At 36.3% G+C, this 25,659-nt stretch overlaps 1 protein-coding gene across 10 annotated transcripts in view; it reads right to left on the bottom strand.

Annotated features, from left to right (window-relative positions):
* The window catches only part of CCDC192 (coiled-coil domain containing 192), a 212,417-nt gene that overhangs the window by 17,714 nt on the left and 169,044 nt on the right, over positions 1-25,659 (bottom strand). For 4 of the 10 annotated variants that reach the window (XM_025432676.3, XM_025432680.3, XM_025432679.3 and 1 more), the window contains one exon: positions 5,585-5,632. The exons of 3 other annotated variants lie outside the window; for them this stretch is intronic. In XM_025432676.3, the coding sequence (XP_025288461.1) occupies positions 5,585-5,632 (48 nt within the window). Of the gene's footprint in view, positions 1-5,584; positions 5,633-18,653; positions 18,713-25,659 lie in introns of all 10 variants that reach the window. 3 more of the 10 variants (XM_025432681.3, XM_025432684.3, XM_035696994.2) reach the window with 1 other exon arrangement.

The following is a 25,659-nucleotide window of genomic DNA, read 5'->3' as shown; positions in this document are numbered from 1 at the left end:
TGTCTCTTTCTATACTGAATTATATAATTCACTCACGGGATATTAGACACTATTAATTTGTCCAAGGGTATATTATAGAATATATATATATATATATATATATATATATATATATATATATATACTTTTTGTAGTGTGTATAGTTGTCATTTTAGAAATGTTGGCATTTCTGACATTAAACATCATTGTACACTAAAAAGTACATGCTACCAAAAACATTGTTTATTTATTTAGCTTTAAAAAGTCTCTTCAAATGATAAACAAATATCGAAGGCAAATTTAAACCTAAACTAAATGGTTCTGTGTGTGTTCTTTAGCCAAGAAATAATTAATTCAATTTCCTCAATATCAAAATGTCACAATGAGCACTGCCCTAGTTTCAGACTGTATATGGTAGAGTCACTCTCTTATATCAGAGCTTCCATACACAAGGCATAGAATACTTAGTTTATCTGCAGTGGTATTTAAGTTCTCCCTCAAGGCACAAAGTATCAGTCACTGGGCTCAGCGGTTTAGCACCGCCTTCAGCCCAGGGCGTGACCCTAGAGACCCAGGATGGAGTCCTGCATCTGTCTCCCCGCAAGGAGCCTGCTTCTCCCTCTGCTTGTGTCTCTGCCTCTCTCTCTCTGTGTGTCTCTCATGAATAAATGAATAAAATCTTAAAAAAAAATAATAAAACAAAGATGTGAATCATTTTTTCTTTGACTGTAGAATCCTATGATTATATTCGAGACTTTGAACTTCTGGGCATACATTCTGAAGTATTTTGCATTAACACAATGCTTTGCATTCTTGGTTTACCTGTTGGCATTTAAGCTCCTTATGCTTGATATAATGGCCCATGCTACATCCTTGTTGTGCAGGAGTGGGTACATGGTAAGTGCCAGATTCTTGTGGAGTTAAATTGGAAGTAACAATGGATTATGACCCTATCTTCTTTAATAGATGGAAGATTAGGAGTGAATAGCTTATTTAGTTATTCCTCTGTTGTTACTGTGACCCCCAAAACTACTTGTCAGTCTTTTCTTACAGAAAAACAGCCAAAAGGACCAAAGTTGGGCAGAAATGATACTTCTTTAGCTTTTTCAGCTTCCTAGAAAGTATGAGCCCTATTGATGATAAACTACAGTTACATATTTGCATATGAGCATGAGTCTCTCAAATGTGGAAAAAAAGAATGCTGCCCAGTAAGAATTTCAATTAAATTTTAAAAAAGACACTTAAAATTGATTCTACAGTAATAACTACTATAATAAATGTTTGAAAAGCCACTAGGACAACTTAAATCCTCAGATTAATATCTCTTGCAAGGGTGACATAAGGGTGCAGGTGTGTATATCTGTGCATGTGTAAACCAATGTCCGGGTGGTCCAAAAATATCCAGAGAGGAAGTAGATAATGTGATACAGGAAGTAATAGAGGGTAAGTGGCTACTCCCAAATGGGGAGTCCTTTATCTAGACTTAACCCACTTGAAAGTTGTAATCTCTGTCAAAATAACTAATCCTGCCCCTATAGTACAGGGTAGATAGAAGTACAGAGGGACATAGGGAGACAGAGATAAAGAAAGAGACAGAAAGAAGGAGAGAATAATGAAATCTAGCAAGGCACCAGAGTAGAAGGGAAAGCTACAGGACTGAGCCGTCATTGGACAGATTTTGCAGAGGATGCTTTGGAAAATAGCGATTCCTTAAAGGCTCAGCACTGTCTTGTGTAGTAGCAAAGTAGAATCTGCTATAAAATCCCAGTGAATGGTACTTTGTGCCTTGAGGGAGAACTTAAATACCACTGCAGATAAACTAAGTATTCTATGTTTTGTGTATGGAAGCTCTGATATGAGAGAGTGACTCTACCATATACAGTCTGAAACTAGGGCAGTGCAAGGGATAGGAAAGAGCAGTGAATCTTGCATATGAATGGTAAGGATACAAAATATGGACAGAACCAGGAAGGAGTTGTTTCCTTACCCACAAATTCCTCAATGAGTAAGATTGGAAATTAATATGACAACTGTATACTTTGCTCAAGGTAACAAAACAAAACAAAAAAAGAAAACCATATATAGTGTGTCCCATAGTATGGTGTTAGGCCTTCCCAATCTTTCATCTTTACAATGTTCTGAGTCAAAGAACCCTTTAGATACTGTTAGAGATAGTCATGGGAATCAGTTGGAAGCATGTGACTGTAGCAATCAAGTATCTGGAGTGGTAAAACTGGATAAGCAACATCATTTTCCAAGTGCTGGTTGAATAAGTCCTGATCCTATCTGGATGTGTCACACATTCCATGTACATATGTACATTATATATGTATATATACATATACATATAAGCATGGCTAGGAGTTGGTAGAGACCAGTAAAATAATAGTCAACCAAATGCAAAGTAAAAATGAATTAACATAAAAATTTGATTTCATAAAAAATTCTAATGGATTAACATCAATTAAGAGAAAAGTATAAACAAATGGAATAATGTAAATTAGCATTTCCAAATGGGACTTACTTGTTTTGGAAATGTAGGCACATTCATTCATCCCACAAAGTGCCTGATATACCCAAACCTCTTAGACCTGAGGGATAAAACAGTGACTAGAAACCAGTCTACCCTGAAAGGGAAAATATAAATGCTCAACTCTTCATCTATTAGTCATAATAAGCTTGTTTGTGTCAACAATCTCTTAATCATCTCAGTTGCAAGACAAAGCATTGCAAATGTTCTCCAATACCAAAGACATTCCATCATGAAAGCAAGCATTTGAGAAGTATTGAAGTAACTGTACATATACTACATATACCTTAGTTTCCTATAGTCAAGAGGAATGTGAGTAGAATGATATGTAAGAACTGTTTTCTTTCTGTGGAACATAATACTATAGTATTAGGATTCATGGAAAGGACCAATCTGTGCTCAAACGAGGGCCCTTCCAATCAACTTGCTGTGTGAGTGTGGTAAAATTTCTAGAACTGTGCTTCAGTTTCTTCATCTGTAAGTAGGCCTGTCAGTGCATCAGTACAGCACCTCATAGAACTGTAAGGGTCTTAGGTGGGTTAATTACCATTAAGCTCTTAGGGTAGTGCCTGGCACATCATAATTGCTGAAGAAATGTTAACTGTATTGTTAGTATTGTCTACCTACATTTTCTAAGCACATTCCCTGAATCAAAGTTTTCCATCTTCCTATAAATTAGCTGATGTTTCTATTTAGTACAATGCTCAAATAGAAGTTTCATTTGTATAGGTTCACAATCCCATAGCTCTAGTTCCAAAACCTTAAAAGCTCTGGAAAAAGAAAGTTTTCATAGCTCATCTGGTGGCAAAATCTGACCTGACCTGATCTGAATTAATTTGGCAGCAAAATCTGATTTGAGCTGATGGGAAGCTATTTATAGTATTTATATAACCCATTCAGTGTAAATACTGTAAGAATATATTTGATTATGGAATATTGTCCCTATTGGGATCACCTTTCAAATTGAAAAAGCCTGTATTCTGAAGATATTTGGCCCTCAAGATTCAGATAAGAGATTGTAGACCTATATTAGTCAGGATAGATAGTATAGAAGAAATTTCCATCTGTGGCTCTGCAAGGCAAGATTTATTACTGCAAGGATGTGAGTTTCTCCAATTATAAACATCCTGAACCATTCAGCTCTCTAGATCCAAAAAATGTGGAACTTGTTTCCTCCATAACATTCATTATCACTAGATCAGCCTTCCCTCCTACTTGTTCTTTCTGCTGTAATTTCCAAGGGGTAGTTATTTTGGTTTGGGAACATATATTAAATTAAAATAATTTTACTTCCTCTGATTGTTGCATTCTCTTATCCACCTTCACCAATCCCTGTCCGTGTTCGTACAAACATACCATAAAGTACAGGCCAAAACAGCTTCAAACTGTTGTTCAATCACTATATTGAATGCCTGAAACTATTATGTTTTATGTCAACTCTACTTCAATTTTAAAAACCCTCAAATTGTTGGTGGTAGTTATGTATTCCCTCAGCCCTATTCTTGTTTGCTTTTTCCACCTTTCTCAGGCTGGAATAAGTGAAGGATTCAAGAATGGGTCTTGCTAAGCATATAAACCCCGTTTTGCCCTCCAGCAAATGTTCTATTATGCGTGAGCCATTGGTTGGAAGAATTGTCTAGTTTTCAGGCAATTCATCTGGTTTTATCTCAGGAAGTTGACAGTAGATCTCAATCTAAAAGGCCTGTTCTTGTTAATGACTCCCAAGATCTTCAGAGATGTCTAGGAAAAAAATCTTCTAAAACTCCTTCCTCTGTCTCCCCAGGGGATCTAAAGTCTTATATTTTACAATTTTTCAGAATAGACCATCTCCACATCAGATTAACTACAATGACAGCTGGGTTTCAAAATCTGATCTCACTCACATTACTTAGAGAAAGCAGAAATCTAGGTAGAACGGAACCTGAAAATCTTTTTTTCCAGTGTGCTCAGGATGTTTTTCTTTCTTTCTTTCTTTCTTTCTTTCTTTCTTTCTTTCTTTCTTTCTTCTTTCTTTCTTTCTTTCTTCTTTCTTTCTTTCTTTCTTTCTTTCTTTCTTTCTTTCTTTCTTTCTTTCTTTCTTCTTTCTTTCTTTCTTTCTTTCTTGATCAAGAAGGCCTCAAGATATAGAACTACTTAGTTACCAAAGAGGCCAAGAAAGAGAAGGTAAATGAAGGCTTATAACAGAAATGAAGACCCAATTTTGAAGGCTGTATAATAAACTGATACCTGCATTTGAATTCTCCACAGGCCATTTACTCCTTATATATACTGTAGTAAAGTACTTCTTGGCCTATGAAATAGATATCATAATACTGCTTTTATAGAATTACTCCATGTCACAGAAGAAAATTACTCAGCTGGGAATTCAAATTTAGATCTGTTTGACTCGAAAACCACTGATCCTGCCATGCTACCTCTGGAAAGTTCATACATAAAACACAATATTTCTGCCGCTACTGAACACCATGGGTATGTGTTAATATGGTGTGAAACTTTTGGACAGTGTAACTTTTGATAATAGGACAAGGAGTTGATCAGGGCTACATGCAGAACATAGTAAATTTTAATTCGCTTTTAAATTTCAAAGACTACCTTGTCCTATGTCACAAGGTGACAGGAAAAGCATTCGAGAGCTGGCTAATGGTTCTTCCATGGACAGATGTAAACCTGGTGATATGGTACCACATAGCAAACCTAAGGAAGTCTTATGGAACTCATTGAGAGCTGAACAGAAGAGAAGAAACCAGCATAAATTTCAGTTGCTTATAAAAAATCTAAACAGAGAGCATAGAATCTTTCTTCCTGAACAATCCCAGGTGTCCCAGATATTATAGCTCCATTGAAAACCTTCTTATCTTCCTAAGGAATCCAATCAAGATAAGAGGCTGCACCCACTATCAAAGAGCCAGTTTTCTCCTATGGTTTCTTCAAATGCAGAAGCTACCTGGAATACTTGAAGTTCTACCTGGAATACTTGAAGTTCCACAGTCTCTCTGGTATGACCTTTAAATATCACACTTAAAAGAAAAAAAAAGTGTAAAGTGCAACTTTCCCCCCCTAACCCCAGGAACTTACTTTCATTGGAGATAACAGGAAAACAGCTAGGCAACCTGTTGTTCCACACTGTCAAAGAAGATGAACATCTTAGGCTTTTTAAAGGGAGGCTACGGGAAGAGCAGTCTGAAGATAGCACCATACATTAGTAGCATTTTCTTGTTTGATGTTTCCTTGTTTCCTGACAAAAACTTCTTTTGGTAGGAGGTGGTGAGAGGTGGAGGGTAAGTGGGTATAGGGCTTAAAATAAATGGATAAAGGGCTTAACATGAGGCAAAAATAGGGAATTGTAGGAACAATTCTTTCCCTCTATTCACCTTTACTCTATGAGGTTATCTCCTATGTGGGCCTAGAAGAAGAAAGTCTGTCTCTTTATGAATATCTACCAATCAATAAATATAAATTATGGAACATACCAGCTTGTGCTGAGAGGAATACCATATATGAGTGTTTATTTAGCTTCCCATGATCAACTTATGGGAGAGGGTATAGGATACATCCATTTCGATGATAAATAAGTGGCAATATCTCTGGAATCATGAGGACTTCCCAATATTAAATAATGACAGCTTTTGTCTGGTTTTTCTTGAGGCATCAAAATATTAATATGATTATTAATATTCACATATCTGTGTTCCTCCTCTGGCATATAAACTCCTTGGGGATAGAGACGAGGTATCACCTGGCTTCTTATCTCCCTGGCTCAAACACTTAGGTGGCCTGCAGTGGTGTTCCACAAATGTTGGTTGATGTATTTGCAGTGTTTTAAGCTTTAGTGTATGCCTTGTGAAATTTAAGAAAGTAATCTCCATTCTAGGATTTGATGATGGGACTGGTTATAAAAGAGTATCGTTGGGAGCTATTTTGTGTTCTTGTTGGATGATGTGCTATATATAGCTTGAAGGTCACATTTTACATAAAAGTAAATATCTCAGTTGGCTACTATAAGTCATTCAGAGCAAGTTTGTTTATATCCAATAAAATTGCACAATGCATGAAGCTACAGGAAACTCATATTCTATCTTCATTTTCCAGCTAAATTAGGCTCCAGGAAAGGAAATAGGCTTCTCTCTCACAGCCTGCCACTTCTAAACAACCTCAAAGGCCTATTCCCCATGGGTTATACTTTGGCAGAACACTGCTGTTAGCCTGTATATGGGGTCATGTGAAATACTGTGATCTGGATAGTCAGTGGTCCACTGTTTACTACTGGATACTACCTTTCTTATGGCTCCTGCATGGGAACAGAAATCCCCATGTTTGCTGCAATGGAAGAACAATGGGAATGATCGGGGCAATTGTGCTACATACAACTATTTAAACTCCTGTATATTTATTCAGTTCTGAACAATTACTAGTTCAATGCTAGATGCTTATTGTTGTCTGGATTTCCCTATTACACACCCAACCATTTAGAAGCACAGCTGGAAGTTTCCTTTTATATTGTGTCATTCTGTACCACTCACTTGCTAATAAAGATGGATACATTAAGCAACAATTTTGAGAAAGGTACAGCATTGGTTCATTTGATCATGAAGTATTTGTAATTATTTAGGAAGCCAGTATCAACTGCTGCCACCCATTCCTGTCTGTTGAGCTTTTGAATTTTCTATTATGTGAGCATGCCAAAGGCTTCTAGGGACCCACTACATAGCGATCAACTTTAAAGGTAAATACATAGAGAATTTTACAGTACATCGCCTTGAAAGCCATACAGGCATGTATCATTTTGCAGATGTATAAACCAAGACAGGAAGGGTCTATCTTCTAACTTCAAGAAGTTGCAGACCTGAAGTCACCTTGAGACTCTGGAGACTCAGGAAGATCAACTTTTCTGTCACACATTCTGATTGCGTCCATCTTCTTAAAGTCACTCGCTTTGTTTGATCTGTTTGACATGTCTCTTAAACACAGGTGCCTATCTAGGCAGACATAGGAGAAGTAAGGAAACTGTGCCAAATTCAAATGAGCACATTTTGAAAATATTGAAATTTGCTCCTTATATTGATGCTTTTTCATGGGGAAGCTAATAAAAATCATCGTAAAGATAGAGTGAGATTCTGGTCTTCTTTGGGAAGTGAAATAATGTATATAAGCCATTTTATCAAGTCTTAAACTTTTCTATTTATTTTGACCAGAAAAATAAAAAATAAAAGAAGCCATTTATCATTAGCTCAGTAAACTTAAGGTATCATCGTCTTTGCACCTTATAATTAAAACTTAAAAAACAAGCAAACAAATAAACAAACAAAAAACCCCAACCAAACCCTCTCTTTATTAGAAAGCACTCTTGGACTTTCTGGTGTCAGAAAATGACAGGGCTGCTTCTAATTCTTTCATGAACCAGCCATATAACGATGGACAAATTGTTTAACTTTACCACATGTATAGCTATTGAGATAGGGACCATTGAATACTAAGGGTACAGAAAACTTCAAAGAAGACAGCAAATTAAAAAATTGCAAACAGGTTAAAAATAGAAAAAAGTGTTTCCTAATGTGACGTATTCTTGAAGAACATATTTATCCATTATCTATGTGGTATGCCTCAAAATTTAATTGATTTCTTGTTTTTATTGATCTCCTGTTCTTAATTGGCAGCTGGGGAAAAATAGTGAACCTAAACTTGCCTACTGATAGTTACTATGTCCTTGCAGTTGAAAACAATCATATCTCTGCTCCAGGATTGAGGTCTTCTCACTTCTTTCTTCCATACTTGGCCATAGTGACTTCATACTTGTGTAGTCCTGCTGTCGTCACTGTTGTCCCACTGCTCTTTTGTGTCCTTTGCTGATTGGTATCTGCTGAATTACAGTTAGTTTCACCTGTTTTTCAGATATTGCAGTGGAACTGGACATTGGCCTGGAATTATACCCTGGTTCCTTCTCTAAATGTCAAAGCTGTCTTCTTGCCCTGACACTAGCCATCTTTGAGTTTCAGTTCTTTTTGCCCCTTTCTCCTCACCCCAGATGGGGCACAAGAGAACGGCTATATTTCCTTGACTAATATCTAAGACATGGGGAATTGGAAGTGCTCCTACTTCAGGCTAGTCAGCATGGAGTATCTTGGATGACAGACTCCTCAGACTGTATAGTAAAGCAGTGAACCTGACCCAGTCTAACAGGGTGTTTATACTACTGTCCATTGCTTTCTCCTAGGGGCTTGAACTTGTGTCTTCACAGACCTTTACTCTCTCTTCTCTTTGGCTTTTCCTCCTAGGGAGAGTAAAGTAAGAATTTTCTTTATGTCCCATCACCTAATCTCCTTTCCTTTTCTATGGTATAATCTTGAACGAGTTGTCCATGCTTGTGTTCTTAAAATATGCTATAGGATGAGTAATAATAGATTTCAATTCTTATTGGTAAAAAATCAGAAGTTTCATGTGATTCAACCTATGAAAAAATAAGGTTTTGAGAGTCTGAAAAAAATGACTCTTCCTCTTTAAAACCTGATTTTCAAAACTATTATCTTCTTGTGGAGCTTTAAAAATCTCAGTTTGAATGCCAAAGTTAAACAATTATTCTTTGTACTATACAGTTGCTACTCTGCACTATTCTAAGGAGTAAGTCTTAGTCTCAAGGTCTACACTTAATGGAAAAAGGAAATCTGAGGCGAAATAAAATAAAAATAAGTTACTAAGACTAGAAATTATATAAGGGTATTTCAAAACACTTTTCTACTACTACTATAAAAATTCAAATCAGAAACCATTATAACAGTTCTTAAGTTTTCCTTGAGCAAGTGGTATAATAGCACTAATGTATTTAGATTCTATCAGGGAGAAGTGATCTTAAAATTCATTTCTGATAAAAAAAATTCATTTCTGATCTAATGTATTCCAAGTTTTTTTTTCTGTCTTGGGAAAGTGAAAGATGAGACAAGAATGATTGATAATATTATTTTATGAGTAATATTCCTTTATACTCCTATAAAAATTCCAATTTGGAAAAACATCTTCATATAAACTTTATTTCATTTAGTTCTTAGTTGAAACCCTTAGACATTTAAGTTTCTAAGGCAAAACCTGATCTGGCCCAAGTCAAGGAGCTCTCAAATTACATTACCAAGGGAAATGGCTTAGCTTAGAGTTTAGTATGTTTTAAATGTTTCCCTCTTTAAAATAATCATCTGTCCTAAGAAAGAGTCATAGTTTGCTATTCTAGAGATGAACAAGCAATGAGATGTGTATAATCAGTGTCTGTCTAAGATGAAGCATCAGACAGCATGACTTCTTCAGAAGAAAAAATGATGGCATTAAGCCACTCCAAATTTTGATCATAGTCTTAGTACCAACTCTGAGTAGACAATAAGCACCTATATTCCTTCACAAATATACTTCCTACTTATTACAATCTGGCTGCCATATCTGCAGAATTTATACACTGTTGCTGTTGTGTCTAGAAAAGCAGAATCCTGTGGGCTAGTGAATAAGATATCTAGAGGGTCACTTCTTATTGACTCAGTTGGTTACAAAGGGGATAAGGATTAGTATAGGTTGCCTAGGTTGTACCATTTTAGAGAAGAGTCATCACGATTCCAAAGGTTTTTGGAGACTTTTTTTTTTTTCGTGTTGTGCCTACAAGTTTTAGCTACTAGTGGTATGCTTAATGGAAACTCAGATCCTCTTGCAGTAAAAATGAGGTTATATATTTAATTACTTGAAATAACTGGTTAAAATAGAGCCAATTTAAAGTAAAAATTTTTTTTTTTCAGTTTTTTTATTTTTGGCTTTTTTTTTTTTTCAGTTTTTTTATTTTTGGCAAAGTAAAAATTTGAAATAGTTGTTAGATTAACATCTAATTCTTTTAAGAAAGAAATTATTGAAAGATTTTGTGGTGAATTTTAAAATACTGTGGTACTGACACTAAATTATACTAGCCAAAAAACTGTAATATACAAAAATGGTTTCAATGTAAATTACTTGAGACAAATTTAATATTAAAATCTATGGTTTTAAGATAGATGAAACACCTCAATTTGTTCTTAGAAAATTTTAAAAAATGTGCCCCTTTATAAATGAATTATTTATTTGTGTTGCTTTAAAAGGATTAAAATGCTAACTTATGAGTTAGTTTAACATTGTTCATTGGTATGATGCCTCTTATAAGCAGCAAGTCAGGCATTTTCAAATTTGAAGAAAGAGTGACACAGACACACACAAAGCCAGTGGAAGGATTTCTCAGTGGTAAAATGTATGATTTTTTTTTTTCACAAAACCACAATGAGATAACATTCCATACCTATTAGGATGGGCTACTATGAAACAAAAGAGAAACCCCCCCCCAAAAAAAATCCCAGAAAATACCAAATGTCGACAAGGATATGGAGAATTGAACAGTTGCATGTTGTTGGTAGGAATGTAAGATGGAGCAGAAGCAGCAGAAAACAGTGTAGCAATTCCTCAACAAACAAAAAATTAAATTACCATATGATCCAGAAATTGCACTTTTAGTTGTATACCCCCCAAAAATATTAAAGGAAAAACTCAACAAATATTTGTACACCAATGGTTACAGCAGCCTTACTCAAAATAGCCAAAACATGGAAACAAGCCTAATGTCTGTGGACAGATGAATGGCTGAACAAGTGTGGTATATGCATGTGATGGACCATTATTCAGCCTTAAAAAGGAAGGAAATACTGACATGCTCCAACTTGGATAAACTTTGAAGACATTGTGCTTAGAAAAATAGGCCAGTCACAAAAGGACAAATAGTGAATGGATCCACTTATAGGATGTACCTAGAAGAGTCACATTTATTGAAATAGAAAATAGAATAGTGGGTACTAAGGGCCAGGGGAAGGGAGGGAGCGATTTGTGGGCACAGAGTTTCAATGTGGGATGAAGGAAAAGTTCTGGAGATGGCTGGTGATAATGCTGGTTACCCAACAATACAAATGTATGTAATGCCACCAAATTTTACTCACAAAAATGATTTTAATGGCAAATCTTATATTGCAGAAATTTTACCACAATTAAAAACATGTGAATGTTGGTCATATAAATCTAGCTTAGCCTTCACAATATCATTACTTTCTGACTGCACTTAGATTTGCCCTCAGATTTGAGCACTATCCCTATTGGTTACTGGCATAAATTACCTAAGTCCTCAATTTTGTCTTGCATCAAATGAAGGAAAGGAATTGGGTAATCTCTGGCTCTCCTTGAGCTGTTATTATCACCAAAGATGATTAAACGGAAAATATGAAGCCATTACTCTATTTAAAATTGACTGTATTTTGGCTTTACTTTTTTTTGCATTCCAGGTGTCTTAGGAAAGCATTTCAGATTGTGACTTTATTTTTCTTTGTCAGTTATACTTTTTGATGGCCATAAGTATGCCGTTTTGCTAAACTTCATTAATATCTTGGCAGATATCTTAAATGTAAAATATTGATAGAAAACAGCAATTTTCATCACACAAATATAAATCTTCATCATATAAATTTAACATTGAAAGCATAGAGTCTCCATTATCATTACCAGCTAATGAAAGACAATCAAGAATATTGTTTAAAAAAAAAAAAAAGAATATTGTTTTTACTTAACAAAATACAAAATTCCCTTCTACTTTCTCATAAAATTCATTATGGTATGATGAAAACAACACAAGTAAAAGGAATAGTGATTTATGTAATTTTGAATATTTTCCCAAGTGCTACATAAAATTGCATATCTCCCAATTGTATGTACAGAGAAATTGAAACATAAATGATACAACTTATAGGTTAATAAGAGAGAAGGAATCTATAAGTGGTTTCCATGTTAAGCTAGATTGGTTGGATCCTTTGTGTCCTGAGATAGCCTTATTCTGAGTAAGTATATCAGTCAGGATAACCTTGATTAGTTTACAGGAACAAATAACCTGGAAATGTCAATACTTAAAATATAAAAACTTATTTTTTTCACTCATGCAAAATCTGTTGCAAGTAGTTCTCCAGGCAGCTCTTTTTTAGCAGAGTCTCAGGGATCTGGGCAGGATGTTTGTGTCTTGGGGCACCACCGTGTCATCAAGAGCCTTCCAATTTGCCCAGGCAGAGAACTAGACAGCTGGGTGGGGGAAGAGCAAAGTCATTTCATTGTCTCAGCCTGAGATGTGATCTATGTTACTTAAATTCAAAATCACATGCCACTACCCAACTGCATAGATCCTGGGAAAGGTGGGTGACAGGTACACATTCAGAGAACAAGAAATGTCTCTGCCAAGTTGGGGTTCTTCGGTCTGAGCTCTTCTGAGTGGTATAAACTGACCATGTCCTGAATGCAAAAATAATTGTATGAGTTTTCTGTTGCTGCCTAAAAAACTGCCACAAACAGCAGCTTAAACACAGATTTACTCTCTTTCAGTCCTGGAGGTCAGAAAACTAACATAGGTCCCATCAAGTTAAACCATCATGGTGATGGTTATGCTCTGTCCCTTCTTGGAAGCTAGAGAATCCATTTCTCACCTTTTCTATTTTCCAGAGGCTATCCACATATCTTGGTTCCTGATTCTTATTCTCTATCTTCAGTGTCATTAATGTTACATCTCTCTGATTCTTCTTCATGATCACATTTCCCTCTGACCAGAGCCAGGCAAGGTGCTGTGTTTTTAAGGAATCGTGTCCTCAGGGCCCACCTGGATCATCCAGGATAGTCCCCCACATCTCAACATCCTTAATATTAATCAAATCTGCAAAGTCTCTTTTGCCATGTAAAGTAAAATATCCTCAGGTTCCAGGGTTTAGGATTAGAGTATCATGGGTAGGTGGTGGGGGGATGAGTCATTATTTATCACAGCCACTTTTTGTGATGATGAAATTCACTTATTTAAGTTTAATGTTCATTACTGGTTGCCATTTTAGAACAGTTTTCAGTAGAAGTTTCCATTTCCTTGGATTTTATTTCTTTTAAAAAGTATTGGTTTAAATTAGTCCTGTAAGATAAGACTTAAGACCAAGTTTTGATCATGTCTATTTGCAGTGTACAGCTATTTTATCTTTGTTCCTGTTAATGCTACTATCATTAGTAAAACCAGTTTAACCTTGTTTGGGTAATTTCCCCTTTTCTGCCCTCAGGCTCTGTAACTTGGCTGCCACTGACCATGCTGAAGACCCCAGTGGTGCCCACATAAACCAAGCATACCCATCAAAAAGTTTATATTATCCAATCATAATGGTTTACTTAAAAAAAATTCCCCCAAGAGAATGAATTGCAAGGCTTAGGTGACACTGCTCTAGACAAGGAGTTCTGGTCCAACTGGGGTTGCTAAGTATATACACTCCAAGTGTGAAGCTCCTTGTGTGTCCACCTCAGTCCAGCAGGTGGGGAGTGAACCCCCTGTAGAGGAAAGCAGGGTTGGAAGACAGACAGAGTTCTGGATCCCTCTGACATTATCCAAGCATCTGGATCTAGCCACACTTGTAATTTTTATTACCAAAGTCTTCACTTGCTCTTTTTTGTTTAAACAAGTTTAATTTGGGTTCCTGACACTTGCAACCACCTGTGTCTTGACTGATGAGCCAATAAAGTTGAACAGAGTTAGTCAAGTTAAAGTCACATGTTCCAGAACAACTTCAGGTAAGTAACAATTTTGACTCACGCACTTAAAATAATCACTGAAGCACTACGGTACTTCATTGGCATTGCCAGCCCAGAATAACCAATGTCATCATTTATAATTCTTTCTGCAATGTCACATAAACCCAGAAAATTGTCTAGAGCTGTACAGCAGGCAGCAATCTGTGTGGGTATTTACTTCTCTCCTTATAGTTATGCGGCATGTTGAATGCTCTATTGATGACCAGTCCAACAACAGATGCATCACTTGGCTTTCATTACCAAGTATGATATATGTTCCACAAATGCATAGAGATAGGAGTCATTTGGAAATGGGGTAATGATCAAGTAATCAATGCTTATGAGAGTCATTTGAAGAGCATTTAATAAACTATTTGAATGAAGGGAGGAAGTTTTTTTAAACAAGTATATTGTCGGTGTCAGGACTCAGATTCAAGAATGGAAAATATTGTTTTATAGCTTCCTGCTGTTGCTGGATTTTTTAGTTATTGTTAAAAGGAAGATTCATATCTGTCAACAATTATTCTCTTGTATATACAATTTATTCACCATATTTGAGATCTCCATAGTCTGAAGTTCAAAAGATCTTATTAAAATAGCAGAATACAATATATAGTACTTATGTACATACATATTTTTATGATTAAAGTATATTTATTTAGAAAGAGCTAGTATGAAAAATAATATTTTGTTGAGACAATAAGATTATGAGTTATTTTTATCTTAAAATGTGGTTAGTATTATTAATGAAATTGTTAAGTACTATATTTTTGGTGGAGATAACAATAATCAACTTATATATGTAAGAATTCTTATCTATTAAATATGCTCTGGTTGTTTGGATGTATGTAACAATTTCATGGGTCATTGATTTAAAGTGGACTATCGTTAACTTTCAAGCAGTGTTGCCCTTCTCTTACTCCTATGATATTTTTCCCTGACCTCTGTTTCCTAAGGGTCAGAATGAATGTGGTCTTGGGCAAACTATCCCAAGTTTGCCTCTTAAATTCCCTAACAACTCTGAGCAATTGTAGAAGAAGTGACATACAGATAGTTTGTATTGATTCTCTTGTTCCAGCCATTAAACAAGGGTAAGGCTCTGGAAATCAGTTCTTAGACAGCTTCCTGACAGCAGGTACCAACCTGCTTTTCCCAAGTCCAAAGAGGATAAATGTAGCTGTCTCCCCTATGTTTCTAACTTACTTAATTTTCTGAACTGAAGTAAACTAGGCAAAAGAGGTTTTCAGAAACATCTCTTAGACTTATCAGAGGCTCATCACAAAACCTAGACGGCTCTCAACCATTAGTTGAAAATAAAAATTCCTGTATGGGCCAGTGAGGTAAATGTGAGTGGGGACAGGGGGGGCAGTGAGGATTATAGTGAACTGTGGAACACATACCCTAAAAGGAGGCTACACACTCCTCTAGCCATTCCTCACTGTGCGTGAAAGTAGCCCCAGTGTGTGGAAAAACACAAAAATCTGAGAATTGCTTGGAAGCTTATTAAACATGTGGCTTCCAGTCCCATCCTAGATATTCTAATTTAATGGTCTGGGGTAAGCCCAGGATTCTGCATTTATGTCTCTCATCCGAAGAAATTTTGATGCAGAGGATCCCAGATCCTTCTTTGAAAAACACTCTTGACAGATACAGAGTGAACAACTGACTAGAACTTTTTCAGGTTTAACTGGTAGCTAGTGAAGGAGATCAGAACACACTACCCCAAAATATGCTGCTTTGACATGTTGGTTATTTGGAGCTGAGGGAAGCTGAGAAACAGCAGATGCAGGAAGGGCTTTGTCTCCTCCCCCTTACTCTGTCAGAGCAGAGCATAAATTTCCCACGAGAAAGGTGGGAAAATCCTTGTACCGTCCTTATCACTGGAAATGGAGAGTTAATGCTGAGCTGAACCCATCCAAACAAACCTTACTAAATGATCCTAATCCTTCATTACTTTTCCCTATATATTTACCTTTCCACAAGTGACTGCTTCTAAAAATTCAAACCCTTTGTTCTTTGTCTTCTGTGCATCCCCCCGCCCCCCCTTTGGTTAAAAGGGTGTCTCAGCTCTCATGACTAACTGTGTCTCTGAGGTTTTCACTTATTTCCTATGAAGCCCCTTGTCGTGTAAACATATTAACATCAAATACATTTGTATGTTTCTCTTCTGTTCATCTGTCTTGTTCCAGTTTAATTTATAGGCTCCAATTACAAAACCAAGATGGTAGAGGAATAGCTTTTCCTTTCCTACACTATACACTAGTCTTCACCTTGTTGAAGCATGAACAGTCAGCTCCTTGACCACTTTGCCTAAACCATTTGAGACCATTGTTTATCTGTGGTGCAGCCCTAGGCCTGCAACTCCCTATGTAAGATGTGCATGGGCAAGAAAGCCAGGGAAAATCAAGTTTTATTTATTTTTGCTGGACTAAGGCTGGGGATGGTGCCTGGTTCTGTTGCCTACTTGTGACTTTGGCCTTGGTTCAGGAATGTACTCCAAGGACCTTTATAAAAAGAATAGCTTGAAGAAAGTTCATACGTTTCATCCTGCTTATTACCGATACTCTCATCTATCCCCTCACTCCACTTGGCACATTTCCGGGTTGAGAACACAAGGTTGGCTCAGTGTTCCTCTGACTCTCTGGTCATTGACTGACTAGCCCTGTAGGTAGACTGCTTACTTTGGACACTGGGGAGTTGATTTGACAAAGCTTACAGATATGACAAGTAGGAAATGATCGAGAATAGAGCATAATTCACAGGCCAAAACAGAAAGCGTATCATCCAGTCTATAATCAGGAAGGGACCAAGTTAAAAGAGGATTGAGAATTTTGCAATAACTTCAGGGTGGTGAGGTTTGAGATGAACCATCAAAACTGTGTGTGATGGGGATAGATAAAAGGTGAAAAGGGCCTGATTTAGAGAATGGAGGAAGATTCTTGGATGCCATGCTCTTCCCTTAGGCTTTCTTCAAAGCTGGTGTAGAAAGAAACTTCTCTTCCATAGTCATTTAATCATTTTTGGTTTTATTTTTAATTGTGCTGTTTTTCATACCTAAACTAATATCTCTGATTTCTCAATTAATTTTCAGACCGTTTATGTTTGTTTGCTTTCCTAATCAATCTAATTCAGTAGAGACATCAATATAGTTTTATAAGGTGTCTGGCACCTCACATATATATTTTTCTCATCAGCAAAAACTTTTACTAATCATTCATAAAAATGCAAATGAGACACAGGTTTGGCACCAACCTCCTAGGCCCTTCTCCTTTGGCCTAGGTCTATCCAGGAGAACTGCCAATCACTGATGATTGCGCCTACCATTTCAGTTTTTTTCTTTTTTTTAATTTCCCTTCTTTGCCTTTTATTTTCCTGTTTTTATTGAAGTTCTATTTGCCAACATATAGTATAACACCCAGTGCTCATGCCATCAAGTGCCCTTCTTAGTGCCCATCACCCAGTTACCCCACCCACCTCCCCTTAAGCAATCCTTTGTTCGTTTCCTAGAGTTAGGAGTCTCTCATGGTTTGTCTCCCTCATTTCAGTGTTTAGAATGATAGATTTTTGCCATTTGGAATGAAACAATTTACATGCCATTACCTAGCAATGCTATAATTTAACAAAACAGTTTTAATTTCTTGAGAAATAGTTCAGTGAAACAACATGGTATGAGTTTCACTTCATGAAAGCAAGGAATGTATCTTTTTTGTTTGCTCCAAGTAGATGTTTGGTTTTATTTTGTGAAATAAAATTGATGATAATTGTGTCTCCTTGTTTAGATTAATTCATAATACTGCTTTAAAAATAACCTGTACAAGACTTAAACATATTTTTACCCAAATTATATGTTGTCCAGGAAAAAAAAATTTATCCTGAATCCAGAAGTTCAAGTTTTTTTTCCTCAAATCAGTCTTTTTGTACAAGAGACTTCAGCTGTTTAGTAAGACTTGGTTCACACAGCAGTATCATCTTTTATATAATATACTGCTTTAATAAGAAATTATTTGAAAGAAAATCCAGTTAAGTAAAAGAGTTTTCTCTGCCTCTCTTACTCAGTAACTAAACCTATAGGAAGCCAAGCAATTATGTCCATAAGGTCTAACTCAGGATCCTTATCAATTTATCTGAGGCATAGGTGCTCTTGTGAGAATGTTTTACAATATTTATTGTGATTTTCTTAAAAAAAATAATGTAATGTGATTTTCTCTTTTGTCTTCCTGAATCCAACATCCTTTGTACTCATCCACTCTAAGTATTCTCCAGCCTGAGGATAAATTGGACTTTGTTTCAAGGAAAATACCAGCAGACTATACTCAGCTTTTGACCTTCAAAATTGGGTTATGCAGCAAGACATGTGTGGCTGACCGTATTTTCCAAAGATGGTCACGGCATTATGTCCCATCTCACATAGTCTTCTGAAGTGTGAACTGGCTATTCCATGAAGAGGTAGAATCTAATTTCCCTTCCCTTGAAACTGGACCAGTCTTAGTGACTTCCTGTAACTAGTAGAATAAGCATAATTCCATTTTACCTGTACAGCTGAGTCTAGAATGAGCTGAAATAAGCAGCACTGTTTTATAGGTGCAGTATCTGTAAGAGGAAGAGACACTTCTAGGAAAAGCAAGTGGCATGGAAGTTTCTATATGTTTTTCCAACAAACTCTTACAACACAATTCTAATTTTAAAGCAATGAAGAAACTGAGGCACAGCCAAAATCCTAAGATTTGTAGTGGAAGCTGGGATTCGATCCTTATTTTTCATTTTCTATTCTTTCTAAGAATTAGATATTCAAGACATATGTTAAAATGTCTCTGACAAATAATGGAGAAACTTGTATTATTCCACAAATACTGGATAAACTTCATACTAAACACCTGTACAGGTGCTTTTTGGATCTGGCTGGACATTTTTTTCTGGGAATCTGAGGCTACTACTCAAGCATCAGTGGAAACATGAACTTGAGGTTAACCGCTAAGGAGACCTGCTGTCCCACGTGGAATTTAGAGCTCGTTCCCCCTTATTATGCCCATTGTCTTTCCTTTGGAGCATACACACATCCATGATATTTGGGTAAATATTCAAAGATAAACATGCAGGTTCTTTTGAGAACTTATTATAATTTTGAAAAAACTGTACACAATGAGTCTGATCCTGTAAGATCAAGATCTGGCCTGAATCTTCAAGCTTGACTATTTGCAAGCTCACAAATGCTCTTTGAATCTGCAGATTCTCTGCTAGCTGATTGGATTTGAATGGATAGTAGCTGAAGTCTCCTTTTTCTCATTGATTCTTTTTTTCTTATTTATTCATTTACTTTTGGTGGGAGGATGTGTATAACAACCTTTCATATTTATGGCTAGCATTTAAGAAGCTGTGTATATGCCTTGTAAATTCAGAAGCAGGCCTTCTGCTTGTTGACATTACAGCTTTATGACTAAGCCAACCCCCTGTTGTTCCAGAAACTCTCTCTAAACATTTCCTCTTTTACAAACATTGTGTGAGCTGATAGAGGCTCACTCAGCAGCCTCAAAGCAGAGCCTGTGCTTCTGCTTCTGGGTGTCTTAATCTCCTCAGGCAAATGTCTATTTAGAATGGTTGGTTTTTAGTCCTCTTTTAACCTATCTTAAACCATTTCTTTTGTTTTATTGGAAAGAAGTCTCCCCTATCCCACCTCTACCCTATAAAGAAATGTAGAACAATAAAAAAAAATCTAACTTTTAATCTGAAGTTTAAAATTATCAGCATCATCTAACATTTGGAACTAAATTTCAAAACACATCCGTGACTCATGAGTCCTTTATAAATTTTTTATTTTCTTCCTAAAAAGCTAGCTGACTCTAAGAAACCTTTTCTGGACATTATCACTGCCCTGGAATCCAGAGCAGGCGCCACAGAGAAGGCAAAACTTAGGTCAGAGACCCCTTCTCACAGAGCAAGTCTGTTCTTAGATATAACCCATGTGCCGCAGAGCTCCAAGTCTTGTTTAGAAACCATAATTCTGACCTAAGTACTAATTGCTACAGATATACCCTTGAATCTTTTTGGCCACTGTGACTTCCATAATTTTACCTCCCCCTCCCAACTCCCACACCAACCCTGTCAGCTGATAGGACAGTGCTAAGGATACAGATCTGGAAATGGGCTCCCCTGTATGGCTGGTCCTTCAATATCGTGGGTATTTCATGGGATGTAACTGATGGCTGTGCTAGATTAATGTCCATTTTCTCCCTGTCTATCCTACTTGTCCCTTCTCCCCCCACCCCCACTTCATCATTCCTGCAAAACAGGGCTACTTATTTTTGCCTAAAATAGGGCATATTTTTTTCTTTTCTTTTCTTAAATTACTGCACCTATAAACAAGCCCTCTATTACATAGGGAACTCCGATTCTAGTAACCCAGCTCTCCTTCTCTATTAACTAATATTTGGACCATAATAGGAATTCTTTCAGACCATTAAAATATTCTCTAACATGTCTTAAAGCTATCCGGTTGCTAAGTTCCTATGTTAATGATAAAGCTGAAGTTAATTTTTCTTTTAGCTCTCTTAAAAACTGTTACTGTTACACTCCCCAGCAAACTTCTCCTTTGATATCAGGGAGGGGCTAAATTACTGGATAGAATTATGTCATTTAATTACTTCTGAAGCACATTAACCTATGTTTTAGTATTATAAAAGTTACTTTTGAAGTAAAACACATTAGAGGCTGAAAGACTCTTAAATATTTTCACATTCTCAAATAATTTTTTTAAGGGCTTTCCTAAAGTGAAACATCTATTCTAATGCAAAGTTTTGAAAGATAATGAAGGAATGAGAAAATTTTCTAAAGCTAATTCTTAGGAGAACTGAGAAGAGAAAACATTATATATGCCCATTTCTTAAAACTGTATTATTCTAGATATGCATAAGGTTGATTTCCATTAAATGATATTAAAAATCCTCCAAGGCCTTACCTCTTCTTATAAGAGTAGCCTGATTAGACATGCCTGCTTTTACATCAAGAATTGCTCTATTGTTAGCACTTATAACCTGAGAACCTGAACTTACGCATTCAGAACTACCCTACTGGGAATTTAGCTGTGCTTCAATGAAATTGTTCTTCCTTCTTCTTATCTTCTGTAATGTGGTGTTACTTCTGCAGACTTTCAGTATGGACTAATTGGAGACAGATATCATATCCCTTTTTGGCAACCTCTCCTCTCTAAGAAACTAATTTTTTATCTCACTTTTTAAAGATCTGTTTTTCGACTGAATATAGAATTTTTTTTTCTTTAAAACTGCTTTAAATAAGATAAGCTTATGTGGATTCTGCCCTAATATGTAGCATATGAGATCCAGTTCAATTAGGTGGAATCAAATGACGGTCAAAGGGGAGGGAACTAGTGTATAATAATATTTATTTTGCTTATTGGCTTATATTAAAAGTCTGTTTAACAGGCATAAGAAACAAAATATAAAACCTGTAAAGGATACAAATTTTAGGGAAGAAACACAAAACAAGTTGACTTCAGGTTTCAAACTACATTTTTAAAAATTCATGGTAGACTTGGTTCATAAAGGACATTTTTTTTCCCATTCGAGTTGAATTTTTTTCAATTCAAAGACAGTGTTCTTTAGAAAGAGGAGCCGAGTCCACAGAGTAGGTAGGAGATACTATAATTATTAACCTAGTCACCATGGAAAAAACATTCCAATTGAGCAATTACTTTTAGGTAATTACATCCAGATCCCTCATATTCTGTCGACCATATCTTCTTTGGATTTTTCTTTCATAAACCACAATGCAGAGAGCATGGGGAAAAAAAGGAAAAGAATGCAGGGGCCATGGTAAACTTCTGTTTTCTGAATGAGGAGGACAAAGTCCCATGAGTAAGTCCTGGAGCTTGAGATCAGAACTGAATATCTGAAAGTGACCTCTTACTATGACAAATAAGTGTAATAAACCCCTGTGAGATTCATCAAAAATACAAATGCCTCCATTTCATCATAGATTTACTAAGTCAGCACCTCCTTGAAAAAGGGCCTAGAAATTTAAATTCTACTAATTCTCCGTGTGCCTCTTATCATATGTTAACATTTGAAACCCAAATAAAGCCAGTTCAGATATTAAAAAAAAAAAATTACAGCCAGTTGCCTGAAATTAGGTCTCCTTTTAAGAATATATTTGTAACCTGAGATTAAGCTAAGTTGCCACTGATCATCAGTAATATTTTGTCTGTGAGAACTAGGTCCTTGCTTCTTCTTACCTAGGTATTTTGTTTCTTATAGATCTTGCTTTGGATTGTATTTTTGTGCTCACTTGATCTCTTAGGAAGTGGTCAACACACTAACAATACTCATCAAAGACTTTCTAAAACGGGAAAAGATATAGTTGTCTATGAGAACTAGGTCCTGGACCTAGCCTCAGTCTTTTGATCTCTCTGAGCTTTGATTTTTCTCACCTCTTGGATATGGTTTGGAGCTGTGAAGGTAAGGCCAGTGAGAGGGAATGGCCTGGGTGAGCCCATCAGGAGTGATGGGAGATAGGGTCCTTGGAGAGAACTCACTGCATTTAAAGGAGCCATGACTGTTCAGTTCTAACAAAAGGTTGTCAGGCAAGGATTCAGACCCAGAAATGCCGCAGTGTCCTGCTTTTCCAGAGAAGCTGGAAGTCCTGCTAATAATATGAAATCTCCATTTAACGATCGTTAAATGATTGACATTAATGCAAAATATCCAACATACTTTAAGGAGTAAATAGAGCACTCGGTTAGCAAGATTTAGCCTGTAGGCCTCCTTACGATCCTTTCTAGTTATAAAATCCTTTATATCTCAGCTATCTAGATCTAAGTTACCATAATGGCAATTCCAGGCATGTGGAGACTACCTAAATGGCAACTAGCAGAAAGTAGTTACACGGTCTTTCCTTAAAGATTTAATCCTGCCTCATTTTAAAAGATCTGTATTCATTTTTATTTTTTTTTTTTATTTATTTTTATTTATTTATTTTTTTTTTGTATTCATTTTTAAAAGGATGAGTCTAAGAGGGCATTCAATAGAGCAGATTCCTGGTTGTAGAAACTTAAATAGCCCCTCGTCGTTGAACATGTCATGGCTAATGACTATGTCTATTCAGGTAGGTTAGAATTAGATAGGACCAGTAGATCTCAGCAATCAGATTGCCTGTGATTCATTGAGTCTATTGTGTCAGCTTGTACTTCTGTGTTATGTACACTTGCAATAGAGATAGCTAATTAGGACAGATAAACGTTTTAGCTGTGTCTCACTCTTAGTCAAATCATTAAGTCTTCGGAGATCTTCCTTTACCTCCTTATAAATTTATTCAGTCTTCAAAGTTTTGAATTTTCTTTTCTATATTAAATGTTAGATAAATCTAACGCCATCTTGTTGAATTAAAAAAAAAAGAGGCCGTTGTGTACTTAGAAAGCTTTGTCTAACATCCTGAGGTGCGCGATCTCATTTGATTAATTGTCTGACTCTTGATTCAGGCTCAGGTCATGATCTCAGGGTCAGGGGATCAAGCCCCGTGTCTGGCTCCTCACTCAGCAGGGCACTTTCTGGGGATTCTCTCTCTCTCTCTCTCTCTCTCTCTCTGCCTCTTCATCTGCACCTCCTCCCCCAGAATAAATAGTAAGTCATAAAAAAAAAAGAAAACCTAATTTGATATCCATATATGCAACATTGATACACCATCCCTAAGCATATTTGCATATGAAAGATTCAGTTCAAGAATATTCTCTCCATAGTATTTAGAATGTTAGCACCAAGTTATTAAACTCCTGCCCCTGTGTTCAACTATCCTTTGCTATGTTGAAGAACTGGAAAAATTTGGAAGTTCCATTTGGCATTTCATATCATAGTGACTCATTAAATATTTCCAGATTATTAAAAGCCTAAGTATTTATAGAATGGTGTATTGCCCTGACCACTCATTCTTTTTTTTTTTTTTTTTTTTTTTTAAGGGAGGAAATCTGACTGGGGATCTCTGAAGATATATTGAGAATATGGTTGGATTGAGATGGGCTTCCTTGTTCTGCCACTAATCCCAGGATTGGGGAGAATAAGACAGAATTTGTTGATTTGCTAGGTGCCAGATGCTTTATGCACTTTATTTCTAATCTTACAACCACCCTCCAGAATAGTTATTCCCATGGTATAGCTGAAGAAATTAGTGTCAGCGATAGTAGGGGACTTGTCTGAGCCACTAAACTGGGTTTCAGACCTAATCTGTAAGGCTCTAAAGTCCATATTCTATGCTTTACTTGCTGGTACCTCCCAGGGCTACAGAGTGTAGAGAGAGTTTTCTGGGCCCCATTTTCTTCATCTGTAAACCATGGGAGTTGGACAAGATGATCACTAAGTTCTGTTTGACTTCTAACATCCTATACTGATATTTTAGGGCTCTGTGCTGCAGAGAATATGACTCATGCTTAGGCGAAACCCCCTTTGGATATTTTCAGATACTTCTGATCCTGGCTAAGATTTTCAAACAGGATGTTGACAGATATACTTAGTATTAATCTTGTCTCCCGTAGCATTTGGATGCCTGCCAATTCTTTGTCACTGTGAACAATGGAGAGCATTATTTTCCCTGTTCTTTTATTTTCACATAAACCTACTCTCTACTGTTTCTTTACCTAACCCTGATCCATGGGTTTATACTTAACCAGACTCTTGACTTTTTTTTAATCTTTATTTACACATTTGACCAAATTTTATACAGATTTCTAAGTTTTTAAAAAGAAATCCATAATTATCTAGGTTCTTTTAGAACATCACATGAAACAATGCTGTATCTTCATGAGACTGGACAACAATGATAAGATGATGTCAGAGAACCACTGCTAGTTGCCAAATGAACTGTTAGATTGATGAAGATTAATTTCTCTCCATATCACCTATGTATCTGAAATCTATGTACACACTTGAAAGTACTTCTCATTATAATAGGAATACAAATTAAGCTCACATGAATTATTTTAAGGCATTTGGAAATCTAAGCTGCATCTCAGATAATAGCAACTTGGATTCTAAACCCATTTTGATATAAATTAGAAGGGACTACACATCTGTACTTTTCTCTACTGCTAGTTCCATTCAGGATTTGATCTTTCTAATGATTAGATCTACATGGAAACAAAACTAAACAATGACAACAGCAAAACACAGCCCCTTAACAGTCTCTCTCTCTCTCAAAAAATATATATATTTATATCTTATATTATATATATATATATATATATATAGAGAGAGAGAGAGAGAGAGAGAGAGAGAGAGAGTCCATGTGTGGGCAAGTGGGCAGTGGAGGGCCAGAGGGAAAGGGAGAGAGAGAACCCTAAGCAGGCTTCATACTAAGTGCAGAGGGGACCCTGAGATCATGACCTAAGCTGAAATCAAGTGCTGGACACTTAACCAAGTGAGCCACCCAGGCACCCTGCATAACATTTTTTATTCCCATTCCTAATAATGATATTCTGCTAAAAACCGACATGTGTTGACTATTTTCTTTATGCAAGGTGACAATATTGGGTACAGTGA

Source organism: Canis lupus, chromosome 11 (genome assembly GCF_003254725.2).
Source record: "Canis lupus dingo isolate Sandy chromosome 11, ASM325472v2, whole genome shotgun sequence".
In the NCBI taxonomy this organism is placed as follows: domain Eukaryota; kingdom Metazoa; phylum Chordata; class Mammalia; order Carnivora; family Canidae; genus Canis; species Canis lupus.
This window is presented reverse-complemented; position numbering and strand designations above follow the sequence as displayed.